This window comes from Aulonocara sp. 'chitande type north' Nkhata Bay, linkage group LG19, assembly GCF_057382095.1.
Source record: "Aulonocara sp. 'chitande type north' Nkhata Bay isolate Kocher_YH1m ecotype deep benthic linkage group LG19, A_spYH_male_GT1.1, whole genome shotgun sequence".
Taxonomy (NCBI): domain Eukaryota; kingdom Metazoa; phylum Chordata; class Actinopteri; order Cichliformes; family Cichlidae; genus Aulonocara; species Aulonocara sp. 'chitande type north' Nkhata Bay.
In genome coordinates, this window is record NC_141362.1 from 24,123,122 (window position 1) to 24,140,693 (window position 17,572).

The window sequence follows — 17,572 nt, forward strand, 5'->3', positions numbered from 1 at the left end:
TATATTTTATTACTTTTTTTTTTTTACTTTTGGGAATATTTTAAGCAAGAAAATATTGGGCCATTTATAGATGTTAGAACTATACGCATTATCTGTATTTAATTTTCGCTAAAAACACCATACTGTCATTTTTAAAACAGTCTATCTTCAACGTAAAGGTTTAGGTATCACAATATTTTCTACATTCTTTTTCCTCTTGTTGCCTTCCTCCCCTCTCCTCTCCATCTTCAGGGTGGCTCCAAAAGGAGATGAAGACAAATGCCAAGAGCACCTCCCTTAAGCTGAAGAAGCGCTGGTTTGTTTTAACCCACAACTCCCTGGATTACTACAAGAGCTCAGAGAAAAACTCCTCCAAGATGGGAACTCTGGTCCTTAACTCCCTCTGTTCTGTCATTCAGCCGGATGAACGAGTGCACAGGGAGACAGGTGAGCAGAGAGAAATGAAAGGAACGGGAAAGAAGGGCACATTTAATCAGGGATTATACTTACGAGGTTAGGGATATATGCCGGTGTCTCAGTTTACAATTATAGACTTGATAAATGTACCAGTACCCTGGTTTTATTGAATTAGATTAAAAGGATTTATTGCACAACTCTCATAAAACTTAATCACGATGTTAGTAGAAATAATTTTATTGGATTTAACCCACCCTCTTTTTTTTACAGGCTACTGGAACATCATCGTGTACGGGAGGAAGCATTCCTACCGTCTTTATACTAAGATGCTGAATGAAGCCATGAGGTGGACAGCTGCTATACAGGGAGTCATAGACAGCAAGACCCCAATAGAAACACCAACTCTGCAGCTCATCAGAGACATCAAGGTAAGACGCTCACATAGACAGAGTAAATTCAAATTCATCAGCAGATGTGTGTCTTTAAGATGATTTTTTTTACACCATTGTGTCTTCTCAGGAAAATAGTGTGAACCCAGAAATAGTGGAGCAGATGTACAGGAGGAACCCCATCCTCAGATACACACAGCATCCTCTGCATGCGCCTCTACTGCCCCTCCCTTACGGAGAGGTCACCAGCTGTGAGTGAAATAGAGAAACCTCTTACGCTCCCAACTTCCTGTTTCATAGGAAATTAAAGAGGCCAAAAAAACCCACTCAAAAAAGTGTAAAATGGAGTAAAAGTTCTGTCATAGGGTGAAAAACTGGGTATACCCAGGAGGGGTCGCCAGCGGATCACAGGACTAACATAGAGCTAGACAAGGACAAGCTCACAGATCCACAGCCAGAGCTAGTTTAGAGTTGTCATTAAATTTAACAAGCATTTCTCTGGACTGTGATAACAATTGGTGTCCACAAACAGGAGCTTCAGAAGGGAACCTGCACGGGCAGCCACAGGGAGAACATGCAGACAACATGTTTAACACTTTAAAATGCTGACATTGGCACAACAGTCATCCTTTAATGTAATCTTTCTTGATGTTACTGTTCTCATCTTTAGCCTAATTGATTACCTACGTGTTTTTTTTCTCCGTGCAGTACAAAGGCAGCAGGGTTACGCCAGTCTGCAGGATGAGGCCGTGCGAGTTTTCAACTCACTACAGGAGATGGAGACACTGGCAGACACGGTGCCCATCATTCAGGGCATCCTGCAGACCTGTCAGGACCTGCGCCCTCTCAGGGATGAGGTACTTTTGTATATTTACTTTCAGAATAAAACTTGAATATTTTATTTCCCATAGAATATTCTTTCAGTTTTCCAGCTGTTTACACTCTGATAAAAATCTTTTCCCCACAGGTTTATTGCCAGGTGATCAAGCAGACCAATCATGTGCCTCAGCCTAACAGTCCAGCCAATCGTGCACACTGGCATCTGCTCACCTGCATGAGCTGCACCTTCCTACCCAGTCGAGCCATCCTCAGATACCTCCGCTTCCACCTCAAGAGGTGAGCGTCTGCATTAGGGATAGCATTTCCCTCACAAAGCATCCATAAAATGCATGCGTGTAAATGTGTTGTGTATATTTGTGTATTTGTAACTCAGGATACGTGAGCGTTATCCAGGCGCGGAGATTGAGCGGTATGCCACCTTCATTGGAGAATCCCTGAAGAAGACCAAAACTCGTGAGTTTGTTCCCTCTCAGGAGGAGATCGCCGCCCTGCTGCTGAGGCAGGAGATGAGCACTACTGTCTACTGCCATGGAGGAGGTTCCTGCAAGATCTCCATCAACTCACACACCACTGCTGGAGAGGTGCATAAACACAATAGATACACAAACATATTTCTCTTTGAAATGCATTATTTAAAATGCACACCTGTAAGATAAAGTTAGAAGTGTGTTCATTTTACACTTGTATTGAGTGTAATGATCCATCACTCACACCTATATCTGGAGACTTGCAGTCGCATTAGCTCATCTTAAACATAAAAGAACAAAAATTAACCTTGAATAGAAGGAGAAAGCTGAGGCTGGGTGCATGTGATTTGCAAGTGATCTTTGAATTATTTGAAAAACCCTTTCAAGATGAAATAAATCAGTTTCAATGGGAATACTAAACGCCGTCTGAATGTTGTTACTGCAGGTTGTAGAGAAGCTGATCAGAGGTCTGGCCATGGAGGAAAGCAAGAATTTGTTTTCTCTGTTTGAGCACAACAGCTTCACAGACCGAGCTCTGGAGAGCAGAGTGATTGTGGCAGATGTTCTGGCCAAGTTCGAGAGGTATCCGAGTCTTTGTGAACAAACACTGCCGTCCATTTAACCGTGTCTTTGTTGTACACTTTGCAGTAACGCATGGCATGTTTTCCTTTATTTTTCAGACTGGCAGGCAGTGAAGAAGAGGAGGAGGAAGGAGAATGGAAACTCTACTTTAAACTGTACTGTTTCTTGGATGTAGAGAGCATGCCCAAAGAGGGAGTGGAGTTTGCTTTCATGTTTGAACAGGTGAGATTTACTCTAATTATTATGTTTAGCTCAAAGTGAAAACCTAAATGCTGACACAAGAAGAAGCAGGTGAGACCAAAAAAGGTGAGCTTTAAAAAATATTGCTGAAGAAGAACAGAAGGTAGATCAGGCATGAGTAAAAAACTCTAAAGGATGTCCGAAAGAAAACAAGGAAATCTTATTTGTATAGCACTTTTAAAACCAAAATGCTTTAGAATAAAATTAATGAAATTTTCATAAAGTTTAATCCTACACACATTCACAATATTTCTACATAATAACACAACAGCAGCCTGTCTTCCAGAGTTCCAGAGATTAGCAGCTTCTAGAAGCTTCTCAAAAGTTATTAAGAAATAAACCTTAATAATCTTGAGTCAGTGTGGGTGTCTCGGGTTGGTGTCAAGGTTGACCCAAATCCACAAGAAGAAGTTCAGCAAGTGACGGACAACAATGTCTATAAATCGAAGCAGGAGGAAACATAAAGAGGCAAAAGAGAACAAACAGAGAACAAAAAGCACAACAGGGCAGAAAAATAAGGCAACCTGAGGCTTCAAATATACTGGTGACTACAGTTAACTAAAAGTGATCTAACAACTAAAACTAACTAAACAAAAATAAAAACTAGACTTTAAAAAAACCAAAACGATCTGAAACAGTTTTGTATCCATCCATCCGCTTCTGTTTATCCTTTTCGGGGTCGCGGGGGGCACTGGAGCCTATCCCAGCTGTCTTAGGGCGAGAGGCAGGGTACACACTGGACAGGTCACCAGTCTGTCGCAGGGCTAACACATAGAGACAGACAACCAATCGGACTCACATTCACTCCTATGTGTAATTTAGTGTTTCCAATTAACCTAACCCCACTAACTGCATGTCTTTGGACTGTGGGAGGAAGCTGGAGTACCCAGAGAGAACCCACGTAAACACGGGAAACATGCAGACTCCACACAGAAAGACCCCAGCCTGATGGTAGAATTGAACTCAGGAATTCTTGCTGTGACGCAACAGTGCTAACCACCGTGTCACTGTAAAATAAAAATATAGATGAAATATCGCTAATTTTAGTATTTGTTAGCTTAGCAAAATTGTTATTACAGGTTGCCTGATGTATCTGTTTATTCAGACTCTGGATATCAACAAGACTCTAAATCAACTGCTATGAAAAAGTTCTGTGTTTTTATTGTAATATATTTACTGATTTTCCTAAATCTTGCCTTTGACATATGTCCACCATACAATGATAATTAAAAAGACCAAAACTTACACTGAAACTAATAAACCTAACCATTCTCAAACAATAAAAACTAAACCGAAACAAGAAAATCCACTCAGCAAACTAACTGAAAGTACACTGTACTTAAAAAGTCAAAATGAAATAAGAATAAAAACTAATTAGAAAAAAGTAAACTGCAATAACTCTTCTGGGGATTAATCTGGTCACAGCAACACAGCTGGAGAAAATAAGGAACAGGTGAAACAAATGAATGATACCAAAACATGGGAAGTAAAACTTCAAACATCAAACACAGGAGTGAACTAAATACCAGAGTAAAACAGGAAGTGAGCAGGGCACAGAGACGGCCACTTAACATGGGAACACAGGTGAGGCAGGAATAAACTGAAAGCATGAAATGATATGAATCACCAAAAACAGAAACCAGATAGTGAGCAAGAACACAAATAAGAAAACTTAAACAGAAGAAAGAAAAACTGGACTCATGATATAACAAATCTAAGTTAAAGCAACAACTCTACAGTAGGCAAACATTACTCATAAACCCAAACCATGCGATAACTAAAGATTCAGATGAAACAAAAAACATTGATCCAAAAAGAAACTAAGAAAACTCAAAATCCTGCGTCAGGGACCCAGTCATGTATGTAGGTTCAAGACCATTTAGGCCTTTAAACACAAACAGTGCCACTTTATACTGGATGTTTCTGTAAATTTTGGAATAACTAATAGATGATAGATAATTGACTAACTCCAGTGTACAGTGAAGAAAAAGATAATAACATCATCCTCCTAAGATAATAAGATAGTTCTGAGCTGGAAGAAACTGCTCTTGACCCCAACATTTCTTTGTTAAATTTCAAATTAATGTCCCAAGATTATCCCAATGTTTTTAACATGAATGAAAGGAATTAAAAAGCCCTTAAAATGTCTTATTTAACCTCTTAATTCGTAATCGTGCCAAATTATATGACCTCTGTTGTGGTTTAGCTGTAAGAAACTGTGTGACATCAAGTAGTTTTTATATCTAAAAGCTCCTTGAATGAAGAACAAAGCCATAATAATCTCAAAGGAGTAAAAACCAGAAACCAAAACTAATTAATGTTGACACCTGACAACAATCAAAATCTAAGTCTGGGTTAAACAAACTGGGGAACGATACACAGATAAATCAACGAGGACCTAAAGATTGTAAGTAAAACGAGGCTTTCCTACATGAACGATGTAGTGGTGGCTGTTGACTCGCTGGTTCTCTGGCATGAATGTATGACTAGGTGTATTCATTTTTAGTAAGATTACAAAAGCAGTATTTGAACGCAATTCCAATTGAGCCTGATATTTTCTCTTCCTGCTGAAGATGTGATCCAGTCAGGAAATATAAGTGTCAGAAATGCAGACTGTCTTGCTCTCTCTCCCAGGCGCACGAATCTTTGATAAGTGGTCACTTCCCGGCCTCGGAGGAAACGCTGCAGCACCTGGCCGCTTTACGTCTTCAGTATCTCCACGGTGATGGGGCAGGTCGAGCCGGGTGGAGCCTGGGGAGCGTCTACCCAATTGGACGTCTGCGCAACCGCATTTTGCACTCCACCAAACCGGGTGTGGGGGTCACAGGTGGAGCTGGAGGGGCTGGAGGTGTTGGAGCTGTAGATGGAAAAGGCGTGGCAGTAGGACAAGGTGGTGTCGGGCCCTGCGTAGAGAAACGAAAGACTCCGAGCTTCCTGGATGGCACCCTTAGGAGAAGTTTCAAGACTGGTTCACTGAAGAAGCAGAAGGTCAGTGATGGAGGAAAAAGTAGCTTTTCATTAAAGTTAAAGAAAATATAGCTACTTCATTTTAAAATTCTACTTTGCAAAAGTGATTTGTACAATTCTGCATCTTAAGTTCACTGAAATCCGTCTCCTGCTATACTAAATAATAAATGAATAAATAAATAAATATACACATGATAGTTCGGAGGATTCGCTGATTGTTTCAGATGGAGGATGAGCAAATGCTTGAGATGTGGGTGAAGGAGGAGACGTCTGCAACACGGACCAGCGTGCTCGAGAAGTGGACTCGTCTGCAGGGCATGCCGCAGCATCAGGCCATGCTGAAATACATGAGCATCATTAAGGAGTGGCCAGGATATGGCTCCACCCTATTTGATGTGGAGGTGAGGAAAAACGCTCAGAAGATCAATTTTGGAGCTTTGTACAAATAAATTTGATCTGCTTCTTTTCCCTTCTCTCTTCTCTTGATAGTGTAAAGAGGGAGGTTTCCCTCATGATCTGTGGCTGGGTGTGAGCGCTGACAACGTGTCTGTGTATAAACGAGGAGAACCCAAACCGCTCGAGACCTTCCAGTACGAACACATCACCTTCTTCGGAGCGTCACAGCCCTGCACCTACAAGATCATCGTGGATGAGAGAGAGATGTACTTTGAGACTCCACTGGTGAGAGCTCATCATTCATTGTCTAATCACCCCCCCTCAGCGTATTTTCTCAGCGTAGGATTTGATACCTCTTATCTAGGATGTACTAATCTCCTTTTTCACATTTTAGGTCGGCGAGATCACCAAGATTATGCGGGCCTACATCAACATGATGGTGAAGAAACGCTGCAGCATCATGTCTGTGTCCAGTGTTGCCAGTGCCTGGGTCAGGTGATCTCTCCCAGCCAGTCAAAGCTCTTCGTTCATCCATCTAGTGACACCAGACGCCTTGGCTCCTTGCATTGGTTGGTTGTGTTTTATAAAGGGCAGTCGCACCAACCAGCTCAACCTCCCACGTTGAATCATGAGCAGGGAATGAGCATCAATTACAAAAATGGGGAAAAAGTGGACACAGAAGCCAAATGCACACTCAACTGGCCTGGAGATCTATTAATAACGTAACATGAAATAGCATGAAAAAAAAAACTGTTTTGGGGGGCTGTCCCATCAAATACATAACCCTCAGCAGTAGTCCTGCATGTAGATGTTCAAGCACACACCAAACTCTCCGTTTTTGGACAAATTCAGAAACAACAAGCACAAAGCAGCCACCCAGTCCCAGTCAGCCCCAGGTGGCTCCTCCAACCTCCATTGCACTGCCAGACAGAAGAAAGCCACACTTTCTCAGTTTTGTTAGTTTCTATCTCACTTCTCCTCTAATTTCCGAGTCTCTCTCTTTCTCTTTATATATCCTCACTCTTTGTTTGCGGTCGCTGTTAAGTTAAAATGCTAAATTCTTGTTCTTGCTTGCTTTCTCTGTCTGTTATCGATAATATCAGCTCTGTCACGTCTGAGGAAAAGGACTCGGTGATTCGTCACCAAACAACATAGTGTTCACCTGCTCACTCGTCAGCGCCACTGTGTGGCCACAAGAAGAAAACTCAGCCAAAGGAAGCGGCTTTAAGTATTTAAAAAAAAAATCCTATAAATATTCCAGAGAAGAAAGATTTACTTTGGATGCTCTCCAAAGTATGTGCATGGCTACGAGCCTCACTTGGCTCTGCAAGAACAATATCCAGAACAATGGCCAGAAACCCCCCCAACAAACTTTTCCCTATTTATGTCTACATGTCACACAAGCTGGATAAATGTGTATATTCGCCTACGTGCACACATAAACTGAACAAACATGTATCATTTTGTATCGTATATCACACATTATAATAAGAATTATTGTTACATTTTTGGTGGCCGCTGCACTGTACAGTATATAAATGCCATACTAAATGCAATGTGACACCTGCCATGTAAGATACATGCAAGTGATTGGTGTTAATAATGACCACTGTATGTCTGAATATGATGCCAATACTGTACACTGGCTGTGCCATTAATGTGACTCACAGAGAAGTAAGAGTAAGATAAAAAAAAAAAAAAAAAAGGAAACAGACTATAGTGAGTCTGGCTGGTATCGTGGTCATATTTCTAAGAGCATTTTGATGAATTTATCATTGTTGTTATTTGTTGGACTCACTCTGAAGAATTAATTGGAGCCATGAAATCCTGTCTATCCTCATCTGCTCAAGCTATTCTCATTTTTTTCTTCAGAGATCAGGAGACTTAAGCAAAAATGCACACAACCTTGTTTGTCTGTGTTTTTAGCCTATTTATGAACATGTGATTTTTATTTAAACAATTACTGATAATACTGTTATTATTGTATTCCCCCTATCTTAGCCAACCTAAAGTGCTGTGTCTGCATTGCTGCTGTGTGTGTGAGTGTATTAATGGCGTAAACTGTTGGATACGAGAAGGGAAAAGAGAAGCGATACTACTGAAGTGATACTAGTGATACTACTGTATTCCTTGGAAAAAAAGAGATGAATTTACATGAGTAACTTTTGCGAAGAATGGTGTTGTAATTGTGAGTTAACGGGAAAAGCATGGAATATCAGGGGAGGGTTGAGGGGTTGTTTATTTCCTATTGTGCTGTATGTGTTGCAAAGTTTGTTCAGGAAGAATGAAAATATGCTTTTGATTATTCTTTTTTTTCGGCATCAGTGTACAAGAAGCAGATATGACACTGTGAGGACACGGGCTTGGAAAAAGTTTAATTGTGCACTTGGAATGCTGAAATTCATCACTGCTTTGTGTGTGTGTGTGTGTGTGTGTGCGCATGCGTGCGTGTGTTCTTTGGACTCGAAGTGAGGTCACCTGATGCTGTGCATTGCAGCTAGATGGCACTCATGTCAAACACCTGCAGAGAGCACTGTAAACAAAGTGTTCCCACAAAGCAGATATCCACTGGGAGTGCTCGCATAGCATGGAAAGTTACCGTCCAGCATGACAACATGCTCCAGTTATTTGTCTTATCTGGTTTAGATGAAGTTTCTAAACTTGTTTCTGTGGCAATAAGATTTTCAGGATTTGCCCCAAAGACAGATCTGGTTTGGCTTTTCACACCAGACACTAAAGTGAAGTTCTTCAGGTGAAATATGTTGTTGTTTTTCTAGTTCATCACATACTCTACAGGGTGGCAGCGATGATTTTAGAAAAACTGAGGCTGTGAATCCAAAACCCCTCCAACCCCTCTGAAGTGTTGCCCAGTAACCAAAAATAAATTTATCCACAGATTTAATGAAAAAAAAACCTGAATTGCTTCTTTAAATATAACAATTTAAAGTCTAAGAATATTGAAATCAGTCTCTACGACATGTAAAGTTGTAAGTGTACAATGCAGAGATTTGCTAAAATTCTCCAAATTTTAATAACCTCAGTGTCTTTAATCATAGCTACGGCCTGAAAGCATACACACAGCCCACTGGGATCCTGCCTGTAGATTTAGAATAAGCAGAACTCACTCACAGGTTCCACTTTGAACTTTTGGTTAATTTAGTTTAATCTAAAAAAAAAAAAAAGGAGTGAAAAACTGAAAAATTGAAGTTCACAAGCCATAAATCCTGAGGACCCTGGAGCTGTGAGATCTGGTTATTCTACATCTGTGGTTCTGTCTGTCACTGATATTACACTGAGTAAGAAGAACTTGCCCTGTAGTTGCTGAAATGTGATCAGCATGTTTCTTAATGGAAATTCTGATTACAAATCTGTCTTCAAGGGCAACTTCATCACAAAGGGTCCTGTTATCAGCCGCAGGCGGCCAAAGTGGGGCCCACTCTTATCTTGTGTTACGCTTATTATCACCTTTACATAGTAAAACATTGTGCTTGTTTAAACAAAAAGAACAACAAAAAAAAGAGAGAAAGAGAGAGATATGTGTGGTGTTCTTTTTTTATTTGTAACTGGCTTTACAAAATTATGCTTTAATAAATTATTGAAAATGGTCCTATATTTACCGTGATCTTTGTGTACTTATTTTTGAACAGAGTGGAAGTTTTTCAGGGAGCTGTGCATGTGCTGGCACTAGGGCTCCAAACCTCTTTGCCTTTGGATGTCCTGTTCGTTTCATGAAGTTTATCATCTAATTTGTTGAAACAAAATATGGAAGCTTTAGAAGAGCTGAGGAGCTGGGGAGCTAAGCTGCCCAACAACATCTAGCTCATGAAGTCCTCTACAACAATTAGCTGTTATGTGTTAGCATTTGTTATAGAGTCACTTTCCTACTGTGGGAGGCCAACACAGAGCTTGGGAATGAATGGATTAAACGAAACAGCTGTAAAAAGGTATGATCCATCAGGAAAAAAGCTAATGTTTTAACTGTGACTTTTTAAAAATATACTTTTTGTGTGTGTCAAAGCAGCTATTTTTGTAAACTCCGTTTATTCAGCGCATAGTTTAAATGACGTATATCGAAATGCACTGCGCTCTGCCAACGCCTTTCCCTCTTTTGTCTGTTTGGGTGCGTAAAGAGAGCGTGCGTCAGGATTTTGCTTTTGGTTCCTTCCCAGCAAGTTCACTTCTCAGGTTTCAGACTTCTGTCGGAGCAGCCGAGGCATTTCCTCCTTTTGCGCTTACACTGTCTTCTAAAATCTTCTGAAACATAAAAAATTGGAGGAGAATCTGAGTCTACGCTCTTGGATGATGGGTTTACGGATATTATTGGCTGTTCTTCTCTTTGGTTTCGGCCTGGCGAGCGTTTTCGCCGATTCGTCCACACCTGAGAACGGTAGGAAAGGAATCGGTGAATGTGGGGGCTGAGGAATTAGTTAAGCTGAAAATCTTTGTTTTTTGTTTTTGATCAGATGTAGCTGCTTTCTAATTCATTATTATTATTATTGTTTTTAGTAGTATTGTTGTTTTTATCTTTATAGCTACGCGCAGGTTGCTCAAAACCCCGAATGTGAGTCTTTTATCTGTTCAGTAAAGTCACAACAGTTTTAAGGGCTATTATATTCATAAAGCATTGTTTCATAAGCCTTGAACTGAGGAGAAAAGCACCCAAACATCTAGAATTAAAATGTCATTGTTTGCATTTTCTACACTGAAACTATTTATTATAAAATATATTAGATAACCTTACGTACCGGCCACATTTAAGCTTAAAAGGAATAAAAACACAACTTTGTTGGTAGAATTGTGTCTGTGTAAGATTCCTGTCTCTGAAAACTGTTGAAACCTCTCAACAGGAACAAGGAGTCTCTTTTTCAGCCCCTGGGGTGCTTGATTGTTTCAGAGCAGAGACTAAGAGAAACTGTGGCACACAAATATGAGACATTGTTTCTCCATTTTATAGATGCATGGCTTCACTCGCACAAACCCGGCTGTTGTTCTGTGTATGTCTGCTGATAATAACATGACTGGTTCCACAGGCTGTGTAGTTGCTGTACTTAGTCGCCATGGAAAATGTCCCAGGAGGATTACCAGTAGTTACAAAAACCAGAGTGGGCACATGCCAGGCCTTTTTAAATCTGCTCCTCATGGTGCTTTCATTTAAACTCGACAAGTTTTGCAGTCATGTTTGCCTTGACGTTTGAGGCAAAATGTTTCCACCTTGCCCATTATGTCCTTTAACTCGATTGTATTAACTTCTTTGACTTACAGTGTGTGAGTTGAAAAACGGGACAAGCTGTGAGGAATGTCTGAAAAATGTGACGGTAAGTTCGCTGAGAGAGCGTTTTATTTCTGCTTGGCTGATTTCTTTTTTGGGTTAACAGAGTTTCTGTGTGTGTGCATGGTCAGAATAGATGTCTCCTCCTCCAACCCAGACCTGTTTGACTGGTTTGAGAAGTAACTGATCTCATGAATTCTCACCCTGCTCCTTTTTTAGGCTGTGTGTGCCTATCACACACAGCCTAAAAAAGGTAATTTCCTGTAATTAGCCTGCATACCTCCTTTTTTGTTTTTCTGTTTAACTAATAGGGACATTGTGCACATTTTTTTTAAACAGTGCTTGTGGTGCATCACAACAAAGTCATGTGTAACATATCCAGTGAGAACCATCCTCCCACCCCATGCGCTCTGCCCTCTGAATGATGCACGATGGGGACTCTGCTGGAGTAAGAAAACACACACACACAAGCTGATCACATTGATAACATTTAGTTAATTGAATTAAAGTCGTTAAATATGCTGTCCAGTACACTGTCCGACTGAAGCTTATTTGCTGATTTTCTTTCTTTTTTTCTCTGTGTGTTAGTGATAATTAATAAACGATATTCTTGTATAAGACAAAAATACTTACATGTCCCTGAAGTTGAGAAATTACTGTGTTGCATCAGTCCAATCATGATAAAAAATTGGAAAATTAAAAATTACTCCAAAGAAGGAGCTCAGGTTAAATGAAAAATACAAGAAAGTCAAGTGCTTTATGGATTAAAATCTAAATGTGATACTATACTAGGAGGTTAAACCTAAAATGAAGGCATGTATTGTGGTATGAGGTAGCAAAGAACTTCTGCGTCTGTCCTTGTGGCAGCTGAGCTGAAACAGATGTTAGATGAGGTGTTAATTAAGTGGTGCAGAGAGGATCTATAGCCACAGTCATTTGGCTGACCTCAGCATCAAAATGCAACAGCAACAATTAATTCCCTTTACGCATAACATGGACTCATTCCCACAGCTAGCACTTCAGTGTTCCAGATAAAATGTCTGGGATTGTGCAATCCCTTCACATAACACATCTTACTAAAGTCCTGAAGCCAGGTACAGTCACACTGTGTGCACAGTGTTTTGCTGCTACTCCAACACTCACTGTGTTCCCTCTGCTCTTAATCAGCTCACTGAACTAATCCATGTTATTGGGCAGCCACATACATTCCCCATGATGCTGGCTGTAACAGCTTCGTCTCCATCATTTTCCTCATAGGTCCCCCAGGTTTACAGGCCTCGCTCCGGGCAGTAGAGCCCCTTTCTGCGACTTGCTGAAATTGTAGTGATACGAAAAACCACTAGTAGGCTTGTTAGGCTATTTCACCTCCACATAAACTACAAGGAGCAAGAAAAATCCACTTTAGTAGGTTATGAAATAATTTTAAAATAAATAAATTGGAACAAGAGCTACTGCAACAGGCTCCCAATCAGCACCGTGCCAAGGATAAATAAAAACTAAATAGTTATATTTAAAGGCTCTTTCTCTTAAAAAAACTATTTTTTTTCCTAAAAAACCCCCAAAACTTACAAATAGAGATTAAAAGATCCTGCATCTTCATAATTCTTATTTTTTTCACAAATGAAGATTGGAACAGTTTATCCTGATTTGCTGTAGATGAAAGTTTCACTAAATCACTAGAGTGGAAAAACAAAAAACCCCTCCATGTTTGTGGATTTTGCGTCTGGGGTTGTTTGTTTTGAATAAGTGCTTCAGCGTGTAGATACGTTTTAGACAATAGCGGGATGGGGGAAAGCCCTATCCTGTTTCACCGTGACAGCCTCTCCCTGTACAAAGCGTGCTATCCAATAGTTTGGTAGTAAAATAGGAACCCATTCATGTTAACATTCATTTTGTCCACATGCTTTTGTACTATTACATCTTTAAAATCTTGATGCAGAACTTTTTACAGAAGTACATTTGCATATTAAACATTACATTAAAATTGTCTTTGATCCTTGTTATTTTTATCAGTGAGTCAAAAAACATTAACGTTTTATTCAGTACATCTGTAGAATGATTTGGTTTGAGAAGAGGAAATTAAACGCAACCTAATGAAGGAGGAAGAACAAGAATTTTCTATCTGGAAGATAAATTTGTGATTTCTGAATGACATTGTCACTCTGGTTCTGTCTGCAGTGAACTTCCAGATCTTGATAATCACCTTGTCAGTGGTTGGTGGCATTCTTATCATTGCCTTTTTGGTCTGTCTGTTCTGCTGCTGCAAGTGTGAGAACATCGGGTAAGTGTAATGTGAGCTCTGGTTGACAAAACCCTCTCATTCCAGCCAGTGTGATGCTGGTAGAATACATTGTAGCAATTATATTATTAGTTGTGTGCAACAGGTTAAGATATGTACTGACTACCCATCAAGTCCTTCAATTAAATGATTATGTTACACGTAAGCAATCCTGAAAATGGGAGTGTTTCCGCTTATGCGTGAGCGTGAAGTAGCACAAAGGCAGTCTGCAGGCAGTCAGGTACTGCCCGTCTACCTGCAGAGAGTGTTTATTGTGGATTGGGGCTGTGTCAAAAACATGTGACACATCCAGTCTGTGGGCTACTCTTGCTTCTGCTGTTGTTGGTTCATGAGCCAGCCACAGAGAAAAGTGAAATTATAACTACAAAGAGCTGAAGTGAAACTGTTTAAAATCAGTGAAATGTGTCTACTGTGGAGCCTGTCTGTGCTTTTCATGGCATATTTTTATTCTTTGATTTACTCTTTTCTCATTCTTCTCCTGTTCTTGCTGGACTCTGTTGTCACTCTTTAACTCGACCCCCTTGTCAAGCAATTGGCAGTTGACTGATTCATAGGTCATCCACATCTGGCACCATTTTTGACTTTCAGATGCTGTTTTATTAAGTTAAGGCTGAACTAAAGTTGATTCAGTTCAGAAAAGTGTGGTAATTTAAAAAAAAAAAAAAAAAAGAAGTTTTCTACGTTTGCAGGGTTCAACCCCATCTTAAACTCACAACATTTGCCCACATTTATTCACACTAGGAATGCCACTAAATTGCTTTTCTTTAAACATACCTTGCGATGATTGCTTTCTTATGAGTTTGTTAGTAATAATCAGCAATCTTTTCCTTCTACTACATAAATCTAACACTGGTCTTGTTTTTTCAGATCTAGCAGGTCTGAGGCCAAGATGCAGCGGCAGGCCAATAAGCTGAGAACCAAGCAGGACGAAAGGTGGCAATATCATGTTTTGTTTTGTAATACTGTTTCACCCCCTATGACTGGTTGGTCTCTGTATTTGATACATCCATAGCTATAACTTAACAAAACGTGGCTTTAAAGAATTGGTGGACTCTAAATTGCTGCCTAAATCTCTAGTTTATATAATTAAAATTCAAAAATCATGAGAAAAAACAAAACTACAGTTCAGCACCATGTCTTTATGACCAAGTTTCTTCCTATAGAACAGCATCTCTCTCAGCTAACATTAAATATTTGCTATAAACACATACAAATTGGAGTTATTTCTCTATACTTTACATGTATTTCCTCTAAACAACAATTATACATTTTGGGCTTTTATTGGTTCTGTAATAGTTGCACTAGGTGCGACACACCGGCTACCTTTTGCATTGATAGCTATGATTAGCATCGCTTTCTTTCAACACACACGAGGGGGAAAAATGCAGACGTCATACTGTTATCAGCCCAAACTGGTTTGTTTCCACGAGTCTGACATTCTGAAAAATCATTAGTCGTCGCCCTGTGACTTATGGAAGAATGTTTTGTCTTTACAGGAGGGCGGAGATGAAGCAGAGACACCAGGAAATCAGGCAGAAATATGGTAAGCTTTTCTCTTTGTTAGTCTGTGTGTGTCAGCAATCGGCTACCTATACAGCATCTAAATTATGACTTACTCTACAAAACAAAATGTGGCTCTTTTTACACCTGTAATGTCATTTAGTAGATATGAGAGCGCGTGATTAAGAAAGTTGATTCTGTATTGTACTACCAGTATGAGGCACTTTGCCCAGTTTAGCATAACTGCTGGGGAGGGGAAAAAAGAGCTTGTCTGACTGTGTCCATAAGGTCCAGAGAGTTCAGAGCTATACTATTTAAATGTCTCTTTTCTACTAATGAAATTCAGATGTTTATGGATATGGAACTGGCTACTGCAAGAAATTCAGAGAAAGCATCAGATTATGTCCTCCAGGTTTTCTTTGAGTGGAAATCACCCCAGTGGGCAACACATAACACTATGTTAACTTTGCAGGCCTGCTATAATATGAATGATTTTCAAAAGACACCAATGAGTAATTACTTCTGCACTGGCACTCGCATAGTATCAGGGTTAATTGAGCAGAAAAGATAGACACAGTCGCAAGACTTGTTCCAGTTCATCCTGCAAGAGCACCTCCTGGAGTCTGATCCATGGAGGCCCAACCTACAACCTAAATGTTCCTGCTAAGGTCCTTGTAATGTTATGGCTGATGGGTGTATACCATAAAGCTAAATATAAAAGTTTAAGAGAGGCTGGTAAGTTTTTATTTAGCTATGATACAATACAGTGCGAGGCTAGCCATTTACTCCTGTCCGTGCTAAGCTACGTTCACCGTAATCTGGCATTGACTTCATAGTTACCATTTTGCGTGAATATATCAAACGATTTATTTAAATCAGGGAAACTCTTACTGATTGTTTAATGTTTTCCAGGTCTAAGTGGACAAAACCCATACTCCAGATTTTCTTGAAATGGATTTGTCAACTGAGATTATTAACTGCGGACAGAGGACATCCATGAGCTGTCTTGAAGTGACATGATTGGAGAATTGTTGTAATTGATATAAAAAATCAAATGTAAGAAAAGTAGTTTAAATAGATCAGGGTCATTTGGTCAATGAAGCTTTCAAAGAATCCTACATTTACTGAAATGACCCAAGAGGCTGGAACCAAATGCTAGAAGAGATATGTAGTGTTGGTATTTTTCCAAACACTTGTCATTTATCCTGTGACTCAAGATACTAATCTGCTAATCTACTATTTATTTGGGTATTTAGTCTAATGGTACTGAATGGAAGGAGTCCAGTCTGGCTGCTGGAATATTCTTTCCTTTAGCTTCTGTTGTAATTGTACATTTTCACATTGTTTTTGCTGCTGAGATTTTACTTTTATCTTGTTTTAAATGTTTTTTCCCCATTCTGAAATCTAATTACTGTGTTACTGCTGCTGTTTCCTACTGTTGACAACGAATTTTAAACCAATCACATTTGCAGAATATATTCTGAATATATGAGGTCAAAATGAACATAATGAAAGAACTTAAATAAAAGATTTCAGACTGATCCCTAATTCTGATAGTAACACTGTTTATGTTTATTTCCCATTGAGCTTTCATGTTAACCTACCTTTATAAAATACTGTATGTTTTGTACAGTTTATCAATAAATCAAACATTTGATTAAAAGATGTGTTATTCCTTAAAAGAAAAAAAAATCAATGATCTTCAGTTGTAGTCAGAAGATTACGTATGCTCACCACGAGTTACGACTTTGTACCATGTATACATATGGTATACATAGACCCACACTATTTGTTTAAATCTGCCTTGGTAAGTTGCACGTCAATCAGACACTTTTATCCATCAACAAGCTTCTGGCATATTTCTGGATAGATTTTTTTAACACTCATGGCAGAATTCCTTTAACTTGGTTTCAAGACACTCTTAAGCATTGTTGCCCGATTTTCAGTATGATCGAGGTTGAAGCTCTAGGAAGGCCATGGAGTGGGGGGGGGGTCATTGCCCTGTTGGAGCACGAAGGAGGAGGTCTACCTCAAAACAAACACAAACAAATGCTAAAATAAAACCATATTTCAAAACATGAAAAACTATGAACTTATCGACTACTTAAATCAAGTGAAATAAAATGTAAAATAAAAAACAACGAAGAGGCACAGAGGACCTGATGTACTGGCAAAGTCTGGATCTTTAATTAGGCTGACCAGGTATTCCACTTTTTAATGGTATCTG

At 39.5% G+C, this 17,572-nt stretch overlaps 2 protein-coding genes across 3 annotated transcripts in view; both read left to right on the plus strand.

Annotated features, from left to right (window-relative positions):
• myo10l1 (myosin X, like 1) overlaps nucleotides 1–9,889 on the plus strand; it is a 52,520-nt gene extending 42,631 nt beyond the window's left edge. For both annotated transcript variants that reach the window (XM_086273743.1, XM_086273742.1), the window contains 12 exons: nucleotides 232–426; nucleotides 667–824; nucleotides 916–1,036; nucleotides 1,494–1,642; nucleotides 1,753–1,901; nucleotides 1,999–2,206; nucleotides 2,538–2,674; nucleotides 2,773–2,896; nucleotides 5,549–5,902; nucleotides 6,106–6,282; nucleotides 6,371–6,562; nucleotides 6,672–9,889. In XM_086273743.1, coding sequence (XP_086129869.1) covers nucleotides 232–426; nucleotides 667–824; nucleotides 916–1,036; nucleotides 1,494–1,642; nucleotides 1,753–1,901; nucleotides 1,999–2,206; nucleotides 2,538–2,674; nucleotides 2,773–2,896; nucleotides 5,549–5,902; nucleotides 6,106–6,282; nucleotides 6,371–6,562; nucleotides 6,672–6,776 — 2,069 coding nt within the window. In that variant the 3' untranslated portion in view covers nucleotides 6,777–9,889. The remainder of the gene's footprint in view (nucleotides 1–231; nucleotides 427–666; nucleotides 825–915; nucleotides 1,037–1,493; nucleotides 1,643–1,752; nucleotides 1,902–1,998; nucleotides 2,207–2,537; nucleotides 2,675–2,772; nucleotides 2,897–5,548; nucleotides 5,903–6,105; nucleotides 6,283–6,370; nucleotides 6,563–6,671) is intronic.
• A 499-nt stretch (nucleotides 9,890–10,388) lies between these two features.
• On the plus strand, nucleotides 10,389–17,008 carry pttg1ipa (PTTG1 interacting protein a). The gene is made up of 7 exons (XM_086273744.1): nucleotides 10,389–10,664; nucleotides 11,540–11,592; nucleotides 11,886–11,994; nucleotides 13,725–13,827; nucleotides 14,713–14,778; nucleotides 15,342–15,388; nucleotides 16,258–17,008. Exons 1-7 carry the CDS (start codon nucleotides 10,577–10,579, stop codon nucleotides 16,293–16,295), a joined length of 504 nt encoding a protein of 167 aa, XP_086129870.1. The 5' UTR covers nucleotides 10,389–10,576; the 3' UTR covers nucleotides 16,296–17,008.
• The last annotated feature ends 564 nt before the right edge of the window (nucleotides 17,009–17,572 follow it).